The following is a 20137-nucleotide window of genomic DNA, read 5'->3' as shown; positions in this document are numbered from 1 at the left end:
TGTTCTATGAGATGTTGCGGTGTTGTGCACAAAGTAGGCTTTGTGGTCTGATAAAGCTGGAAAATGATGGGTTAAACAAAATTAAGATGGTTTCTTTACAGCAAGATTTCTAAGACTGTTTAATATATTCAAGAGCACTGAAGTCTTAGCTTATACCTAGGGACTTGGGACATGCAGAACTGTGCACGCTTGTGTGACCACCCAAAAAGTTTTGCCTGGAAATGCTCCTAACACCTTGCAGAATGTGGGTTTGGGAAATGCTAACCTAGACTAACTTCCAGCCCCATGGCCAAATGTGGTTTGGGGTTTCCCTGTAGGCCCTGCTGTGTGCACAGGAAGCTTAGTCACATCAGGGGAGAAGCAGGGAAGTCTCCTTGATTTTTCTGCTTTTGAAAGTCTCCTGGCTGCATCAGCAAACACTGGAGAGTTCTGAGGCAACACTCTGAGTTTGATAATCTTCACAGTCATGAATGAATTCATTTAACAAATATTTGTGCTGGGCAGTGCGCTGAGGATAGCCTTGTCTTTCATACTCCTCTTTTCTGCCCTATATTATCTCCAGCCTCGAAGCCCCCGAGGTGATCCTCAGGGATCCCTGGCTTGTCTCCATCTCAGGCCATGTGGGTCACAGAGGGATGGCCAGGGCAAGGGCACCCATGGGCAACAAAACATGCTCACACATGGTCCTTTCATGCTTACACCTGTCTTCCTCTGGAACCTGCAAAGCGCGGTGTCTTTGCAGTGTCCTCAAGTCTGGTGCCTAGGGCACCACACCTCCCACTCCTGCCCGTCGTTGTGTTCCCATGTGGGAGACCCAGGCCTTCCTCTCCCTGTCACCCCACCATGGGGCATGTGTTCTCTGTCTCGGCCTTGCTCTGCGAGAGGGAACTGAGCCCACTCGGGGCTGACGGCTCATGGCCTGGGCACCTTCTCCTCTCCCCGGAGCCGAGTGCTCACATCTGCCACCCAACTACCCAATTTTGCGGTATCATCAACTTTGCTATACAGCAGTGACAGAGAAATCGTTTATACTTTGCATTTCATTTTGCTTTGATATAGCAAATGAAAACAAAATCGTTTATTAGAAAAAGTGTGGGTCTCATACACATACAACTGACAAAATGATGGAAGTCATCAGGCCTGCTGGAAGCAGACATTTCTGTCCAAATTGGAAACACAGTGAACTCTCGGTTGTCTGTGTTTATTTGTGTAAGAGGTGGGAGTGAGGAACAAAAGGAATGAATACATACAAAATTATCATGTTTAAATGATGAGCTGCAATTAGGGATTATATAGGATATTTTAATTCTATGGCCTGTGGAAAATAGAGCCTATTTTCGGTTGTTTCATTTGGGCACAATAAACTTTTAGATAATTAGGCATGAAAGTGGGGGGCTGACTATAATAGGAAATTACTGGATACCTGCAAGAAGGGTTGGCAAAGATGTTGACGGGAGAGAGAGAAAGAGAGCATTTTCTGGGCTGTCTCACTTTGTTACGGTGGAAATGTCCTTTTCCTCCTGCTCTACCAGAGAGGGTTTTGTGGTGTCAGCTGGAAGGAATCATGCAGTCAGGGCGAGGTAGCAGCCTGGCACAGTCCTGCTCATTTATAACCCCAGAGGAAGCCTAGATTTAAAGGGCTTGCACAGGCCTGGGGAGGCACTGATGGCCTCGGAGGAGGCCCTTGGAATCACAGAGCCCTCCTGGCATCTTATTAGTTCCTTCCATGGCATTTTGACCATCCTTGAAGAGCCTGGGACATCCTGACAGGCTCACCCTGGGGTGTCCAGACCTCTTCACATTGGATTCTAACCATCTGAGAACAGTTTTTTGACCTGGAGTCATTGGCTGCCTTTCACATATAAATGTGCTCTAGAATATCCTGGTGTTTTCTGCAATTGGACTTATTTTTTGAACAGTTATTATTTGCAAGACTGTGGTCAGCAGGTCAGATTAGAGCATCCTGAATAAAACCCAAGAGAAGTTCCTGTAAGATTCTTGTAGTAATCTCTTGTTACATCACACAGTATGACCACACCAGTTCTGAGTGAGAACTGGAGAACCCCGTGCAATTCTAAGATCCACAGCAAAAGAAGCTACTGGAAACTTTAGGAAGGCTTAGTGAATAGGCTTGAGAGGGGGAAATAGACTTTTAAAAAATCTGGAATTATTCAGCTAAGAGAAAAGAAACTGGGTGAAGACTTGAAGGTGAACTCCAAGTGTATAAGGAAATTTTATATAAAGCATCTTTAGACACTGTGGAAGAGGGTATGAGGAAGTAGGTTTTCAGGGATTTAGGTGGGGGAAAATGTTTTCAACTGAAGGTTGTAAAACTCAGTGAAACTTCCAAGAGGGCTTTTCTACATCACCTTTCTTTTTTTTCTCATAAGGCAAACACTCCCATTTACTGAGCATTTCTCATTCTCTAGGTGCTATTTGCAGTAGCTCCAATCTTCAGTGAAAGAGAGGCCTCCTTGTACCCATTTTATAGCCAAGGAAGCTGAGAGACAGAAGCTCCAAGTCCATGGGGACACAGATAGTGGAGAGACAGAACTCAACCCTGGGTCTCTGGCTCCTGATTTTCAGAGTTGTGAATTGCATCAGGATCTACTTATGCAAGCAAGATTTATTCATTGTATCTAGAAGGTCATTGATGAGATAGATTTGAAGGAGTTATTGAGCCCTAAACTTGGGTGAATCAGTAACTTTTGCTCGGTGCGAACTTGGGCTACGTTTGAGCCCAGGTATAAAGGTTTTTGTGGCTCTCTCACCAAGCCTCACGTGTTTTGCAATGTATTGGAAGGAAAATGCCTTGGGTTGATGTTCTTTATTAGAAGTAAACAGTCAAACTTTGAGAAAAATGTATATATTACAATATTCTGAATGGAAGGTGTATTGAGGGGTATTTTAAGTTCTATAAAAGACTGATGTTTGTGGACTACCATGCAGTTGAGATTGAGAGATAAACGGAATGTATTCCATAAGATAAATGCAACAACCCAAGTGTAAGCCCAGCCCTTCTTTCCCATGCCTGACAGTGGTTTCTTGGATGACACTGAATTCAGCATTTGGGGACAACAGATACAAAATTGAGCTCCTTACTGTTGAGACATGTCTCCACGGTCTCATGCATTTCTGCCCATCTTTAGAACAGAGTCACTGGGTGCTTTTGTTCTGGATTACCTTGTCACTGATGTTTGTCTCACAAAATGTCTTTGAAGACAGAGATATTGCCTCCCTCTGTATCAGAGGGAGGCTTGTTTCCTGTCCAGGGTAATAAAGATAAAGTCACCCTCCATGGCAACAGTTGGGCAGGTTCGCTTGTAACCTTTTATAAAAGATTCTGGTTTTCTAAGCTCAACTTTCCTCCACTGTGACACAGTATCCACTCGAGCCATTCTGCATCACCCCCAGGAGACTTCAGGGGCAGGCAGGAACCAACATGCAGATAAAGCTTGTGCTGTTTGCTGTGCTCTGACCCAGGAGTCTCACATCTCTTCCAGCATTCATGATATGGTGGCAGGCTGATTTTTTTGCAAGTAGGGTAAGCTCTCAGAAGCATCTTAGTTCTTGACAACTCACTTTACCTCTCTCCCCTCCCAAAATGCATAGAGGTTGAAAACCGCAAGCAGATCTAGGCTCAACTCTATATAGTGTGGTAGGCAGAATAATGGCACACTCCCAAAGACGTTCTCATCCTAATCCCCGGAACTTGCAAATATGCAGGTTACCTGGCAAAGGAAAATTAAAGTTGCAGATGACCTTAAAATAGGGAGATTATCTTGGATTGTGCAGGTGGGCCCAATGTCATCACAAGGACCTTTAAAAGTGGAAGAGACTAGAGGAAGAGGCAGTCAGAGTGATGTTATGTGAAAAGGACTTGACCCACGGCAGCTGAATTTGAAGATGGAGGAAGGGGCCATGAGCCAAGGACTACGGGTGGCCTTTAGAAGCTGCAAAAGGCAAGAAAACAGATTCTCCTTTAGAGTCCCCAGGAAGGAACATGGCCCTGCTGATACCTCAATTTTAGCCCAGTGACACTGTGCTAGACTTTTAGAACTGTAAGATAACACATTTTGTTGTTTTATGCTACTAACTTTGTGCTAATTTGCTACGGCAGTGATAGGACACCCATCCATGTGGGATGCAAAGTCTTTTTTGTTCTTTTTTTTTCAATTGGCATTTCTTTCTGTTGGCATTTCCTGAGCATCCCTGGGTGGAGCAGGAGGCACATGCTCTTGTACATTTATTGTTAGCCCTGAAATTCTCTCAGTAGGTTCCAATATTCTTGCTTTTACAGCGAGTCTAAAGGATTTTAGGAAGAGTCCCTTCAGTTTTCTGGAGAAGCAAATCAGAAAATGATGGCATTTTGTAAAAGGAGCAAAAAAATGTGTGTGTGTGTGTCTCCTATTTGCTGACAAATGCTGGTTAGGAATCAACAAAATGGAAAGAAAAAATTAGGTTGGCGAGCCAAAGACCAGTGGTGGCATATTTTTGTTTTATTTCTGTATAAAGAAAGGATGGCGTGCCAGGACCGGAGGATGGTACAGCAGGGATTGTCGCCAGCAGCCCACCCAGGTGGTTGCCCACTTTGGTACACAAATAGCTGCCTGCTGTCCCCACCAGCGCCCCCGTCCCGCCACGCAGCTGGGCTTCTCACGGTGGAGCACACACAACTGTACACATGTGAGTTCTTACTTCCGATGGGACCATGGTGCCACTTCCCTCGGGAAAAGGCTCTATCAGCGCAGTAGCCCTGAGACAGTGCAACGCGACAAGGGAAGTAAGGAGCTGATCGGCAAGCTACTGTGGGTAACAATATAGAAAGTCCAAAGGGTAACTGTTAGGCTAGAAAAATATTACACTTCATAAAACCCCATGTTTATTCAAAAAATCTATTCGGAAAGTCTGGAAAGCATAATAAATATCTGTACAATGGCCGCCCATCTCAAACATAAAATACAAAGCGTGGGAACATAAACATGATCTGTAAACATAAATGCTGAGCTTGTAAACAAAGTGCTGAGTCATGGTATCTAGGTAGAAAAGCGTGTTAAGCACTAACCAACTCCGATGGCCAAAGAGTCCACTGTTTCTCTACAGAAGGAAGTGAGCCTGCCAGTGTGGGCTATTGTGCGATTTCCTGACGTCTGAGAAGTTACAGTCGATTTCATCTCCTGTTGGGTTTTGTTTTTTCCTTACCAATCAGGGACCTAAATGGCCCTTTAGCATTCTAGAACTTTTATGACTCTTTGGAAGGTAATGGGCAACAAAACTGTGTTGGAAATAGAATGGAGTGCATATCAAATTTTATCTTGTGTTTGAGAGACTCGGTGAAGCAGAAGGTAAAATTCCCAATGTGCAGCTGTTAAGAATAACACTATTTAATGAACGATACTTGCTAACATTAAGTACAACTATCACTTAAAAAGTCAATCTTCCAAACGTCAACACACATGACATGAGTTTAAAACCATGTACAAATCTGACAGAAGGATACGTGAAATCCTCACCTCTTGCCCATGTTTTGATTTTGTGGGTTGAATCCGGGAAAGCTCTCGAGCAGATTGGATCAGGGATTTCTTGAAAGCAGAAAGCTGCCAGTGTGGAAGGAAAGTACGGTGAGGTGCCATGGAAGGGACACTGTGTGGGGTGGGTTAGGAGCCTGAGTTGGAAGGCTTAGTTTTCCCATTACAAGTTCTATGGTTTTCATGATCAAGAAGGGAATAAGATTATACGTACGAGCAGGGAGAGCTACTTAACTTCTTGTGCGGTGATATCAGTTGTGCAAATCAAGTTGAGTCGTTCAATAATTGTGGAGGTGCATTGTACAGGTGAAAAGAAAATAGTAATAACATCTTCCCTTTGCACACAGACTGCTGCTTATGAAGCGTGTTCACTTGCTGGTTCAGATAGCATGTTTGAAAGTTCATTTAAAAATATTACATCCTAACCTTAGGCTGACTTTCTGTTGAAGGATTTCAAGTATCATTTCATTCTACATAAGGGTGGGGAAACAGAGGTATTTTACAGACATTCAAGTAGCGTTGGTTCGGCAGAGCTGACGTTAGCCGAAGTTTTCTTCTGCTGATGCACACTGAAATATACATTAAGGACAGAGTTTGGTGCTGAGTCTTAGCAGTCTCTTTGGAGGGCTTACAGTTCAGAGGATAAGGCTGCAAAAATCTGTATAACTAAAAAGACGAGGAACTGTGGGTGCGATTGAAGCACACAAGTAGAGAATATCCTGCGAGCACTTTCTCCGTGATGCTTTCTCATTTATTTCTCTAAGTTCCCTCTCCTTCCACCTAAAGGCATCAACTTTAAACAAACATGCAAACAAAATCCAGGCCAAAAGGCCTGGAAAGCACAGCAAATATAACGATTTTTGTTGATTTCTAGGAAGGTGAAGCCGAGGATTTGACGACTAGCTAGTTTCCAGAAGTTTCTATTAAGAAATGAAATAACTCAGAACTGAAACAAAACTCCTGTGGGTGGAAGTCATTTTAGCCACAGGAAAAAGCATTTTCTGTTGAGAAAATAGGAGAAATGCCTTATGTGCTTTCTGGGGAAACAAGGACATGGATCTATGCCCCTCTTTTATTTTTTTGGATAATAATTAAACCTGCCTTATATGATTGTTGCAGAGATTAAGGGGAACAACGTGGGTGAAACACATACCACAGTGCCTGGCGCACTCTGACTCTAGGGTGTCTTATAAAATATAAAGGGTTTATAAAATAAAACCCTCCTTTTATTTTATAATTTTTTTGTGGTGCTCTGAAGAGGAAAAAAAAGCCTCAAAGAATAATTAAAAGTCATCAAATGGGTTTATATTTTAACATCAAACAGTTAGACCATGTTAAGAAGTTAGGTTTTAAAAAAATGCGCCTTTTTTTTGTTTTGTTTTGCTTTTTTTTTAAGTTGGGTACTAGGGTAAGTTGAGGTGGATAGAGAAAAGCATGGATAAGATGCAGCCTTCTTTGTGAAAACCTGGCAATAACCTAACAGCTGCCTCTGAAACCATCTCATTGCAGAAGGAGAGCCACTCCTCAGTGATGCTGGGGACAAATGAGTCAAGGGGCAAGAGCTCAGAAACGTCATCCTTGACAGAGCTAACAAATGCCAGCCTGGGTGGGGGCAGGGGAGGGCTCCCAGCCGTCCTTAGGGAATAAGCACTACTCAATTTAGCAAGGAAAAGCACAGCCAGGGCTCCCACTCGGCACCAGGCCCACTCCTGTGGGCACAACCCATCAAGTAAAAACATCCCTCTTCAGTTATGGAAATCGCAAGTGTCCATTTCAAAACAGATCTATGCAACAGGAACATCAAACCCAACACACACGCACAAACACTCTTTCTACAAAGTGCGTCACTACCGTTACTCATGCTTCTTTCGGCTCCCCTTCCCCACAGCCCCCTACGGCTTTGCAGAGGGTGCTGGGAGTGAGGCCTCCTACCTCCAGTGGGCCTGAGAAAGGCAAAAACGCAGCCAACAGAATTCGATGGGAGGCCACAAAGCTCAATATTTTCAGTATTCACAGTTTTCCCGTAGACCAGAAAAATGAAAGCAAGCACAGCAAAGCCACTACTTTGGGTGAGCATTTACAAGGCTGGGCAAAGGTCTCGGGCCTGGGGTTCAACCCCAAGCTCTCTCCAAGGCCTCCAGTTGGTTAGCCTTGGTGACCACCAAGAACCAGGAGGCAGGGGCATGGATGAGCTGTCCCTCCAGCTCGGTGCCTGGCCCCGTGGGAGGAAACTCCGGAAGTTGGGTGGAGGCAGGCTTTCTCTGGCTCCCTTCTGGGGAGTGGCCCTCTCAAGACTTGTGAAATATAGATATCAAGGAGAAGCTGCAGATAGCCTGATTCTTGGTTGGGCTCTTTTCCTCCAACCCAACTGGTGATGGAAGATGGAAAACACAGCACCTCAGTGAAAACAGGAGGAGACAATGAGAACGACTCTTTGGATTATTCCGGAATGGGACCATCTACTCCTAGAGGCCACGGTGCCCTGCTCTACCCTTCGGCCCACTGGAAATACCAGGGATCACGACACCCAGCCCCTCATGGAGAAGGTTCTGCCATAAACTGACTGGCTCACTGCCATACTGACCACTTCTTACCATAATAACCAGGAGGTCAATGTTGGAAGTCTGACCCAATTACTGGCTTAATGATGGGGGGGGAAATATATCTTTCCACCGAAATATAAGCCGTACTATCAAAAGACCTAAAGATCCTGAAAGAACCCCAACAGGTGTTCCCATGTCGATCAGAGGTGAAATGGATTCATTTGGTTTTGCTTAGGAATAAGGAAGGAGAACGTAGGCAAGGTTGGCACAGCAAGGTTTTAAGAAGTCACTGGGTCGGGATCCTCTGCGGGGCTGCAAAAGAAAACACGAGAAGAGCCCAGGCTAATCCTGCCTTCGATTTGGACTTCTGGTCATTCCGGCGATGCTCGGGAGTGGTATCCCCAGTCCAGTGCCTGCGTGCCCCCGAGACCCTCCGTGGGCTGGGAACTGGTATCACCCTTGCCGGCTATAACCTCGTCGAGGTAAGTCTCTTCATGCCCCGGCGCTGAGCCAGGTTGGAGGACAACACTGGCTCCAGTTTCGGTGCCTGAGGTGTTCTGTTTAAAGCAAAATAGGTGGCGGCCATTGCTCCCTGAAAAACAAAGAGAAAGGGTGAGGGGTGGCAGGTGCCCGAGCCCTGAGAGTGGGCCTCTCTGAGCCTTCGCTTCCCCTTCGTGAAAGGAAAGAAATAAGACTTTCCTTGCGGCATTGCTTAAGTATTTTTTTTTTCTTTTTCATTTCATTTAAAAATTTCCCAAATTTACAGATACTCTCTACCCACCAAGCAAAAACTCCCCCTTTCCCTTATGGCCCTCTCCTCTAGGAACCTCTTATCTACTTTATGCACCTTGCTTATTTCACTCAGCATAATGTTCTCAAGTTCATCTATATTGTAGCATGTCCCAGAACTTCATTCCTTCTTATGGCCGAATAATATTCCATTGTGTGTATGGACCTCATTTTGTTCATCCATTTATTGACTGAGAGACACTTCGGTTCTTTCCACCTTTGGCTACACTGAATAATGCTGCTATGCACGTTGGCTACAAGTATCTGTTTGAGTCCCTGCTTTCAGCTCTTTTGGGTATATACCTAGGACTGGAATTTCCGGGTCATTTGGAACTCTCTATTTAACCTTTGGAGGCACTGCCATATTGCTTTCCATGGTGGCTGCACCACTATACATCCCCACAAACAATGCATGAAGATTCCAATTTCTCTATATCCTCCCCAACACGTGTTATTTTCCATTTTCTAAATAACAGCCATCCTTGGGCATATGAAGTGGGATCTCTTTGGGGTTTTGATTTGTGTTTCCCTAAAGGCTAATGATGTTGAATATCTTTTCATGTGCTTATTGGCCACTTGCATATCCTCTTTGGAAAAATGTCTGTTCAAGTCCTTTGTCCATTTTTAAATTGGGTTATTTGTCCTTTTGTTGTTGAGTTGTAAGAATTCTTTATATATTCTAGACATTAAGCCCTTATCAGATATATGATTTGCATGATTTTCTCCCAGCCTGAAGGTTGTCTTTTCACTTTCTTGATACTTGAGTACTATGAGCTTGGTGCAGGATCTGGCCTACAGTTGGGCCTTCATAAATAATGCTGATTTTATTTTGGTTACTGTATCCATCTACCATTTTGTATTTATAACTTGGGGATAAATATTTTGAACTTAAGTCACATAATCCCCTGGACTACTGACGATTAGGTCAGCTCTGTTCTTGGTGGCTTCTTGGGTCCATTGTAACACACTCCTGGCAAATACCAGGAGTTTTTCAACCTTGAATTTTTCCACTTTTGAGTAGTCTTGGATTAACTTGGTGTTTTAATTTTCTAGCTGCTAAAAGAAAAACATGATGGGTTGACTGAAAAAATAGGAATTTATTGGCTCATGGTTTCAGAGGCTAGAAGGCTTGTTTCCTTCCAGGGTCAGTAACTTCTGGTTGGCCGGCAATCTTTGGGGTTCCTTGGCTTTACCAGCCCATGGCAATGCACATGGCGGTGTCTTGGCTTTCTTCTCTGGGTCTGTTGACTTCCAGCTTCTGGCTGCTCTGGTGGCCTCCTCCGTGTGACCTTCCTTATAAGATCTCCAGTAGTAGGATTAAGACCCATCCTGATTGAGCTGGGCCACACCATAACTGAAGTAACCTCATCAAAAGGTCCTATTTACAAATGAGTTCACAACCACAGGAATGGATTAAGATTAAGAACATGTTTTTTTAGGGGTACATGACTCCAAGCCACCACAGTCTGCCCTCTGGACCCCCCAAAGACCTGTTCTTCCCACATGCAAAATACATTCATTCCACCACAATATCCCAAAAGCCTTAAGTCATTTTAGAACAAGGAGAAATCCAAAGTTTCATCCAAATCAGTTATGGGTGTGGTCCATCCTAGGGCAAAATGGGTTCACTTAACAACAGGAACTTATTGGCTCACGGTTTCAGAGGCTAGAAGGCTTGCTCCCTCCCAGGGTCAGTATCTTCTGGCTGGGTGGAAATCTTCGGGGTTCCTGGCTTTTCTGTCACGTGGCGAAGCGTATGGCAGCATCTTCTTTCACTTCCAGGTTCCGTTGTGTTCTGGCTTCTGGCTGCTTCCCGTGGCTTCTCTCTCTGTGGCTTCTCTCTCTGTGGCCTTCTCCGTAAGGCCTACAGTAATAGGATTAAGACCCATCCTGACTAAGGTGGGCCTTAACTGAAGAAACCTCATCAAAAGGTCCTGTTGACAAATGAGTTCACACCCACAGAAATGGATTAAGGTTAAGAACATGTTTTTCTGGGGTAGAGAACTCCAAGCCCCCACACTTGGATAACTGGACTTACCCTAGCACAGCTCTTAATCCTTGGGATGGATCTGGAGTACCTCAGTCCTAACTGGAGAATTCTTAGTCCTGAATGGTTGGGGAGAGTCTACATTTCTCAGAAGTGGGTCCTGCCCAGAATACAAGGGTAACCTGAGAGATGAACACTCTCTGGAGGTAAGTCACTTTTAAAATGAGATTTTAACATGGTCTGTATCGTACAACTGGGGATTGTCCCAGGGGCTCATTGTCTCACACATCCTACCTATCAAGATGAATTTATACATCTCTTTGCTAAGCAATACTAGTGTTGCTAATATTGTATATTATCAATTGAATTACATAAAAGACTATAACCCACTGAGGGCAGAGCCTGAAATCTGGAAATCTGAGATCTCCACATACAGCTCTAAGCTGCCACCGCCAAGCGATGGGAACTTGCCCATGGGGGGAAACCTACTTGAGTTCCTGCTTAGACTCTCCAGTCCCCTGGCCTTTAATTGGTTTATCTGAGGGGCGAGAACACAGGCGACTCTGCTTCACGTCAATAGCCATTGCTTTGCTGTAGAGAACTCCAATGGCCAAAAATTTCAGTGACTCAAAAAAGTTCCAGAAATAATAATTGTTAGGACAAGGTCAGAAAAGGCTTGGGGGATTGCCAGGTGGCAAGAGTCTACCATAACACATTAAAAAATTTTAATCCCCCCAGATCAGAGATTCTTGCTGATGCCTGGTGCCCACACTATACATACTACTTTCAGATGAACAGATGATGTAATTTAAGAGGCAAACTAGATTCCATGTTATGTGTGCCATAGCAAATTTTTGGGGAAAATTAAGAGAGAATAGTGGTTTAGAATAGGGATTGGGAGACAATGGCTCCCAGCCCAAATCTAGCAGCCACCAGCTTTTATAAATAAAGTTTTATTGGAACACAGCTGCACCCATTTGTTGATATTTGTTTATGTATTGCCTGTGGCTGTTTTTGCATTACAACCGCAGTGCTGAGTAGTTGCAACAGAAAGGTCTGGCACCTAAGAGCCTAAAATATTTAGTGTCTGGGCATTTACAGGAAAAGTTTGCAGATCTCTGATCTAGAATTGAGGGACTTGGAACTTTGAGTGGCATAGCTATGTCACCTCCCTCCCCCTGCCCACCACACACACTGACGCTGTCAAAGTATGTTAACAGAAGTTGTAGCTTATTCAAATAAGAGTTTTGTGTGTGACTGCAGGTGTGTGATTAAATGAATAAAGATAAATAAATTAGGGATATCTATTTGTGCCAGTTACTGGTTTCCCTCCCCACACTTCTCCTTATTGCTGGTTGTTACCTTCACAAGGTGCACATCCTGTCTGCTAAGCTGGTTTTGGGACAAGTACTCTCTGTTCACAATCCATGGGTGTTTGAGCACTTGCACTGCTGTCAGGCGCTGGTGGGGGTCCACGTGGAGCATCTTGGAGACAACATCCTGTTGGGGAAGACCAGTGAGAAGAGAGGAAGAGAAAATAACAGGTGCTGGTTCAGAAAGTCTCCCTAGCAAAATTCCTTTTCTCCCTCTTCCAGCAGGAGCCAGCCGTTGTTTTGACGGTGACTCTGCATTGTGAGGTCGAATTTTTACTTTCAGGTTTATAAACATATGAGTGGCTTTTAAGTGCTAACGATCACTAATTTAGCAGTTAACTCCAGGCTTACATTTTATTAAAAATTTTATGTCTAAAGAGAAAACAAATGAAGAAATGCTAAATGACATGTGTCAGTTATTAAAATACCATTTTAGTAAAAATGAAATTCTTCACAGCTGAAATAATAAACATCTCCCAGATATAAAACAACTGATGACAGTGCATGTAATTACATTTTTACCATTACTATCCACAAATATTTACAACAAATAATTACCAGTCATGGATCCACAATCCATAGTCATCTCGTATGCCCAGTGGGCTCATGGTCGATAAAGGAAATTTTCAAATCTTATCGAAAAGTTGTAACAATAAAAATTCCTAAAGTTGGTTTAAATATAGAGCTCAAGTTCAATGATTTACATTTGCATAGTATTTCACAACAATATCTTGACAAAATTGATATATATTCTCTTCTGCATCATCATAATTGCCCTTGAGGTAAGAAGGGAGAATATTATTTGATATTATGAAGAAATTAAAGAAATTAAAGTTTATAGTGATTAATTAATTGCCCAATGAAGACCCAAGACCAGAAGGCACGTTCCTCCCTCTAGCCTAGTCCCCTTCCTTTAGCATTCTCACCACGTCTAAAAATGAAATAAAAATGAATTTGGGTCTATCCATAAGGCGAAGCTGAATTACTTGATAGAATTTCTGTTCAGAAGCCAGAACAGAGAAATAGTATGAATTTTCACTATATTCTTTTTTCTATAGAGAAACCCAATGCCTTTTGATATTTGATAACATTAATCTTGGTTACTTCTTGAAACAATATATCTTGGAAGTATTACAGCTCCTATTTCCAGGTATAACAGTGAAAACAAAGAGAACTTCATTGATGTACTCAAGATCTTACAGTCGTGATATTTAATGTAAATACATTTCTGTATAGTAAATGCAGGGTGCTGATGAGGGAAAAAATACTAATTAATAGGCTTTGTGTGTTTTTGGAGGATTGGAGTTTTTGTTTTATGATGGCACAGGGAAGGGGAAAGGCCCAGGGGAAGACGAGGGAGGGGATGCCATGGAGGTGGCGGGGACCAGCACGAGGGACGTGAGGAAGCAGGTGAGTAACCTGGGATGTGATGAGCTCCTCTGCCTGCTAATGAGGCTTACACTTTCCTGACTCTTCTCCCTGCTCCCCCAAATACATCACCTGCCCGATAAATTAGCACCCAAGTCCTGTCTCTTGCTCTGCTTTTGGGGGAACTCAAACCAAGAAAATTCCTACACTCATGTAGAGACAGAGGTGATATGTGGAAGGAAGCACTTGGTGTGGTAGGGCCTGAGACACGGGAAATTAATGTCATGAAGTGTCTCCTCCACCATCACCTCCGCCATCATCTCTGCCATCACTCCACCATCACCTCCTCCATCACTCCACCATCACCTCCTCCATCACTCCTCCATCACCTCCTCCATCACTCCAGCACCGCCGCCAACACGCCACCAGCACCGCCAGCACCGCCGCCAGCACGCCAGCACCGCCGCCAGCACTGCCACCAGCACCGCCTCCAGCACGCCACACCGCCGCCAGCACGCCAGCACCGCCGCAGCAGGCCACCAGCACCGCCGCCAGCACGCACCAGACCGCCGCCAGCACGCCAGCACCGCCGCCAGCACGCCAGCACCGCCGCCAGCACGCGACCAGGACGCCAGCACGCCAGCACCGCCAGCACGCCAGCACCGCCGCCAGCACGCCACCAGCACCGCCGCCGGCACTCCAGCACCGCGCCAGCACGCCACCAGACCGCACCGGCACGCCAGCACCGCCGCAGCACGCCACCAGCGCCGCCAGCACGCCAGAACGCCGCCAGCAGCCACCAGCACCGCCGCCAGCACGCCAGCACCGCCGCCAGCACGCCAGCACCGCCGCCAGCACGCACCAGCACCGCCGCCAGCACGCCAGCACGCCACCATCACTCCACCATCACCTCCATCACTCCATCACCTCCTCCATCACTCCACCATCACCTCCTCCATCACTCCATCACCTCCTCCATCACTCCACCATCACGTCCTCCATCACTCCATCACCTCCTCCATCACTCCACCATCACCTCCTCCATCACTCCACCATCACCTCCTCCATCACTCCATCACCTCCTCCACACTCCATCACCTCCTCCATCACGCCACCATCACCTCCTCCATCACTCCATTACCTCCTCCATCACGCCACCATCAACTCCTCCATCACTCCATCACCTCCTCCATCACTCCACCATCACCTCCTCCATCACTCCATCACCTCCTCCATCACTCCATCACCTCCTCCATCACTCCATCACCTCCACCACCACTGTATGAGGCTGCACAGCAATGGCAGAGCTGGGTTTAGAACCCCAGATCTTCTTATTCTCTCCCCTTCCAGGTCTTTCACAGTACCCCAGAAAATAGACTATCGGTGATGCTTCTTCTAAGTGCTTTGGATTACAAATTACTATTGTAAGTAGTAAATAGAGGAATCTGATCAGGCCAATTCTAAACACTAAGAGTCTGGTGGTCAGAAGAAATGAGGCTGGGTTACAAACGATGCAGCCTGGCAGAGAAGCCCCAAAGCAAGGTGTTTTAAAATAACAGACCCCCACCCCTCTACTGCACTCCATTTGATGTGGCTGCGAGCATTCAGTGCAATTGTTTTTCACTATCACTAAGAACTTAAAAAACATGAAAAGTGCTAGAAAATATTTTTAAAATAAATTTTTTAGCTGAAAGGCTTTGAAAAATCTATAACTTGATGAAATGTAGTGTCCTAACTTCCTCACAAATAAACTTAATTTTTATAGTGTCTCCCTACTCAAAAAGTAAGAATATTGAGACATAACTCACCTTTGCCGCATCAGATATTGAATCCCAGTTTCCTCCAGATAGAGCATACTTCCCACTGCCAATCCTTGCCAAAATCTCCTCAGGAGTGTCATCTGGTCCATTTGCAAAGGGGGTGAAGCTGTGTAATAAGAAAATTTACCTTAGTGAGCTTCCAACTTATAGTTTAAATTGAAGTTAGATAATGCCACTTTACGGTTAGAAAGAATGGCTATTTTCTTTCTTTTCTATACTGTAAATCTGCTGCCTGAAGATTCATGGCAAAGCAAATTTATTTCCTAATATTATTTCCATTTTCCTTACTTGGATGAAGCTAGTTGTTGAGCAAGGCTAGTGAAGTAAGTGTCGTGGACCCGGAAGATTAGACTTTTCTGGACCATTTCTGGTTTCCCTGATGATTTAGCTTCCATGGCGATAGTGATGTGCAGCGGTGACAGCCAGAGATTTGAAGTCTGAGAGATTCATGTTTGAGACTCGGTTCTATGACCAACTCTGGGTTCTTTGAGAAATTGCTTAATATTTAATATTGGGAGCTTCCAAATGGATAACAATATATTCACAGGACCCTACGAAGGTTATGTGCATGGATACATGTAAAATGTGAGGCACAATAGTTAACATTCAGTAAGTCCTCAACAGAAGTTCATTTTGTCATCCCTTAATGTAAACCAGGGCATATAATACATGATTTCCCAAAGGAGGAGTTACATGGGATTCTCACAGCACTTCCTTTAATGGCAAAGTTTCTGACAAAGTGAGTATCAGAAGGACAAAGAATCGAATAGTCTGATACTAGGAAGAGATTGCAAGCCTTTCCTTTGTTATGACAGTTCTCAAAAACAGTCCCAGGCTCACGAGTTGCTCTCCTTTCCTTGTGGACATGAATTACCAATTCATTATGAAATGCCTCATTATGTCCTCACTAATAAAAAGGATCAGATGGTCTAGGGTCCTTTTTTGCCTCCAATCTGTAAGAAATAAACTCAAAGAGGCTGGGATCCTGTGGATCTCTGAGGATCACAGACGTCCATGGCTGGAAGGAATCTCAAATATCATCCAGTATCCTCCTCTCACTCAAGATGACTTTGGTGAGGGGGCTGACACAAATGAGGTGATTTAACCCACACTTCAGAGCTAGCGAACAGTAGAGCTGAGCCTAGAAATTAGATGTCTGGATTTCAGATCCAGTCCTCTTTCTGTAACCCCTTGTTTTCTTGTCACAGTACAGTGGACATAGATATCTGACTGCCAGGAAAGCCAGTTACAGAGTCACTGAGTGCCCTCTTGTAGGGCACTGTTGGATCTGAACTTCTACGGATGCTTCTTGGCTCAGATGCTGTTTGTAAGGAACAGATGTCACCACCTTTTAAGAGCACGCTATGGTGCAATGGAGAAAACGTGAACCATCTAGTCAAAAGTCTTGTATTTTTTGCATATGAGCTAGCTTCAGATTTCTAATTAGGGGATTCATTTTTGTTTTAAAAATAATGAATGGCTAATTTCTTATCTGTATTCTTTAACTGTCCTGAAAGTGACTGTAGTGGTTTGGAGCTGTATGTACCTCAGAAAAACATGCTCTTAAACTTAATCCATTCCTGTGGGTATGAACTCATTATAAGCAGGGCCTTTTGATGAGGTTACTTCAATTAAGGCATGTCTATCTGTTATCCTAGCCATAAGATAACAAATAAAATTGTTTTAGCCCATAGAAAGAGATGGCTTCTATTGACAGGGTCCCATTACTTCAGTTTAGGTGTGACCCATGTCAATCAGGATGGGTCTTAATTCTATTACTGGAGCCCTTTATAAGAGAATGAAATTCAGACACAGAGAGAGAAAGCCACAGAAGCAAGAAGCTGAAATCAATGAAACCCAGAAGAGAAGGGAAAGACCAGGAGAGGCCACCATGTGCCTTGTCATGTGACAGACTAAGGACCAAGGATCACCAGCAGTCAGCCCCAGAATGCCACTGTCCCTCAAGGAGGAAGCATCACCTTGCTGATGTCTTCATTTCAGACTTCTCCTCACCTCAAAACCATGAGCCAATAAAGGTTCATTGTTTACCCCATTTCATGGTATTTGCTTGAGTGGCCTAGGAAACTAAAACAATGACTAAGGAATTTTGAAACAATTCACTCAAGATTTGTGAGTGTGTGCATATTAATGGATGTTGGTCCACACACGGACACCCTGGTAAACAATAAGGGACCAGCCATTGAGACGTCCACCTTATGCTGTCTTTGGCAAGAATGCCATTGATGATTGTGCTGGTTTAAATCTATTATGTTTCCCAGAAAAATCATGTTCTTTGAATCCAATCTTGTAGGGCAGACCTATTGTGGGTGGGATCTTTTGATTAGGTTGTTTGATTAGATGTGACCCAGCCCATTCAAGATGGGTCTTAATCCTTTCCCAGAGTCCTTCAAGAGAGCTCAGGGAGAATGTGAGCTCAGAGAGGCTGAGAGAGACATTTCGGAGAGAAGCTAAGATTTGTAAACCAGAGTTTGCCCTGGGAGAAGCTAAGACAGAAGCCCAGAGACATTTTGGAGAAAGCCAAGGAAACCAGAAGCTAAACCCAGGAGAGAAGGACCAGCAGACTCTGGCCATGTGCTTTCCCATGTGACAGAGGAGCCCCAGATGCCATTGGTCTTTCTTCAGAGAAGGTATCATCCTGTTGATGCCTTAATTGGGACATTTTCATGACTTTACAGCTGTAAATTTGTGAACTAATAACCCCCCTTTGAAAAAGCCGATCCATTTCTGGTATACTGCATTTCAGCAGCTTTAGCAAACTGGAACAATTATCAACATCTATTGGAGGCTATCCGTTACCCTGCAAGCATGGTGTATAACAGGATTCCCAAACTCCAGACGTCACACGCCGCATCATAACCTTGCCGCTTCAGGACCTAGAGAAGACACAAGAGAAAGATTGGTACTTTGCTAAGAAAATCCAAGTTGATAGCATGTTTTTCCAGTGGGATCAATAGGCAAGGTAGTGCAGGTAGCTGGGGGAGGCTGGCACTATGTCTTCAGGGAGACCTTCCTTGTTTTAAAATTCAGATTTATTGAGAAACATTCACATACCGCACAGTCATCCACAGTGTACAATCAACTGTTCACAGCACCGTCATACAGTTGTGCATTCATTACCCCAATCAATTTTTCAACATTTTCCTTACTCCAAAAAAAAAAAATAATAATAAAATTAAGAATAAAAAGTAAAAAAGAACACCTAAAACATCCCATTCCCCTCATTCCCCTATTTTTCATTTAATTTTTGTCCCCATTGTTCTAGTCATCTGTCCATACACTGGATAAAGGGAGTGTGAGCCACAGGGTTTTCATAATCACACAGTCACACCATGTAAGCTACATAGTTATACAAACATCTTCAAGAATCAAGGCTACTGGGTTGCAGTTTGACAGTTTCAGGTATTTCATTCTAGCGATTCCAATATAGTAAAAACTAAAAAGGGATATTTATATAGTGCATAAGAATGCCCTCCAGAGTGACCTCTCAACTCCATTCGAAATCTCTCAGCCACTGAAACTTTCTTTTGTTTCATTTCACTTCCCCCTTTTGGTCAAGAAAATTTTCTCAATCCCATGATGCAAGGTCTAGGTTCATCCCCAGGAGTCATGTCCCATGTTGCCAGGGAAATTTACACCCCTGGGAGTCAGGCCCCATGTAGGGGGAAGGGCAGTGAGTTCACCTGCTGAGGTGGCTTAGTTAGACAGAGAGAGAGAGGTCACATCTGAGCAAGAAAGAGGTACTTGGGGAGACTCTCAGACACAATTATAAGCAGGTTTAGCTTCTCCTTTGCAGTAACAAGCTTCATAGGGGCAAGCCCCAAGATAGAAGGCTTGGCCTACTAAATTGAGGGAGACCTTCCTTTCTGAATGCAAAGCCAACCCTAAGGCACTACCATGGGATGCCCCAACACCATCACACACACACCGTGAGCTCTGGCTGGAATATATGTCAGAGATACTGAAAAGGAGAGACTTTAATTCCTTAGGGAGAGAAATCCCAGTGTGTCATAGGATTATAGACTTTAAGGGAGGTCTATCTCCTCCGATATACGTATAGTTGAATAACGATAAAGAACGTGGCATAAATGCTCACAGAAGACTGCCGATGATCGGATTCAGCCTCAAACATGGATTCAGGAGACGTGAGCTTAATTTCATTAGGCCTGCGAGCCAGGATCCAGCCTTCTTCCTCTCTTCAGCCCTAACAGTGAGCACTGGGGTCTTTCAACCAATGACGATGAGTGAATTAGATGCTCATTGGTCAAGCCCCAACTTCTAGGTCACTCACTGAGTGATCTTCAGAAGTCACTTAAACTTACTCAGACTTTTTTTTTTTTAACCTATGAAACATGGCTAATACTATCTACCCCGTCCATTTAACATGGTTTATGGGGATAAAAGTGAAAACCACTGGTAAAAGTGCGTTGTAAATGGTAACATAATATGCCAATGTAAGGCATTCTATTATCAAGGAAATCAACAATATTGATATTAGTATTGATCAAATAAGGCATTAATAGAGGTTGATCACCACATTATTTCTAAAGGGGGCACAGGACCCTCTTCTCAGCTGGGGCCTCTGGATAATCTACCACTGGCCTCAAGCACGTCCTCACAGGCTGCACCTCCATCCTCATCTCGGGAGGGTGCACCTGATCGTCTTGGCTGCAGACAGTGGCCTTGGTTTTCCTCTGAAACAGCTCACAGA

At 44.2% G+C, this 20137-nt stretch overlaps 1 protein-coding gene across 5 annotated transcripts in view; it reads right to left on the bottom strand.

Annotated features, from left to right (window-relative positions):
- Window positions 1-4478: 4478 nt before the first annotated feature.
- RPS6KA2 (ribosomal protein S6 kinase A2) overlaps window positions 4479-20137 on the bottom strand; it is a 482219-nt gene continuing 466560 nt past the window's right edge. For 3 of the 5 annotated variants that reach the window (XM_037817711.1, XM_037817714.1, XM_037817712.1), the window contains 4 exons: window positions 18226-18302; window positions 15397-15514; window positions 12210-12347; window positions 10295-10724 (listed from right to left, as the gene is read on the bottom strand). In XM_037817711.1, the coding sequence (XP_037673639.1) occupies window positions 10527-10724; window positions 12210-12347; window positions 15397-15514; window positions 18226-18302 (531 nt within the window). In that variant the 3' untranslated portion in view covers window positions 10295-10526. Of the gene's footprint in view, window positions 8664-10294; window positions 10725-12209; window positions 12348-15396; window positions 15515-18225; window positions 18303-20137 lie in introns of those variants that run through there. The other 2 variants (XM_037817713.1, XM_037817715.1) reach the window with 1 other exon arrangement.

Source organism: Choloepus didactylus, chromosome 24 (genome assembly GCF_015220235.1).
Source record: "Choloepus didactylus isolate mChoDid1 chromosome 24, mChoDid1.pri, whole genome shotgun sequence".
In the NCBI taxonomy this organism is placed as follows: domain Eukaryota; kingdom Metazoa; phylum Chordata; class Mammalia; order Pilosa; family Megalonychidae; genus Choloepus; species Choloepus didactylus.
Note: the sequence above shows the minus strand (reverse complement) of the source record. Positions and strands in the feature narration are given on the sequence as shown.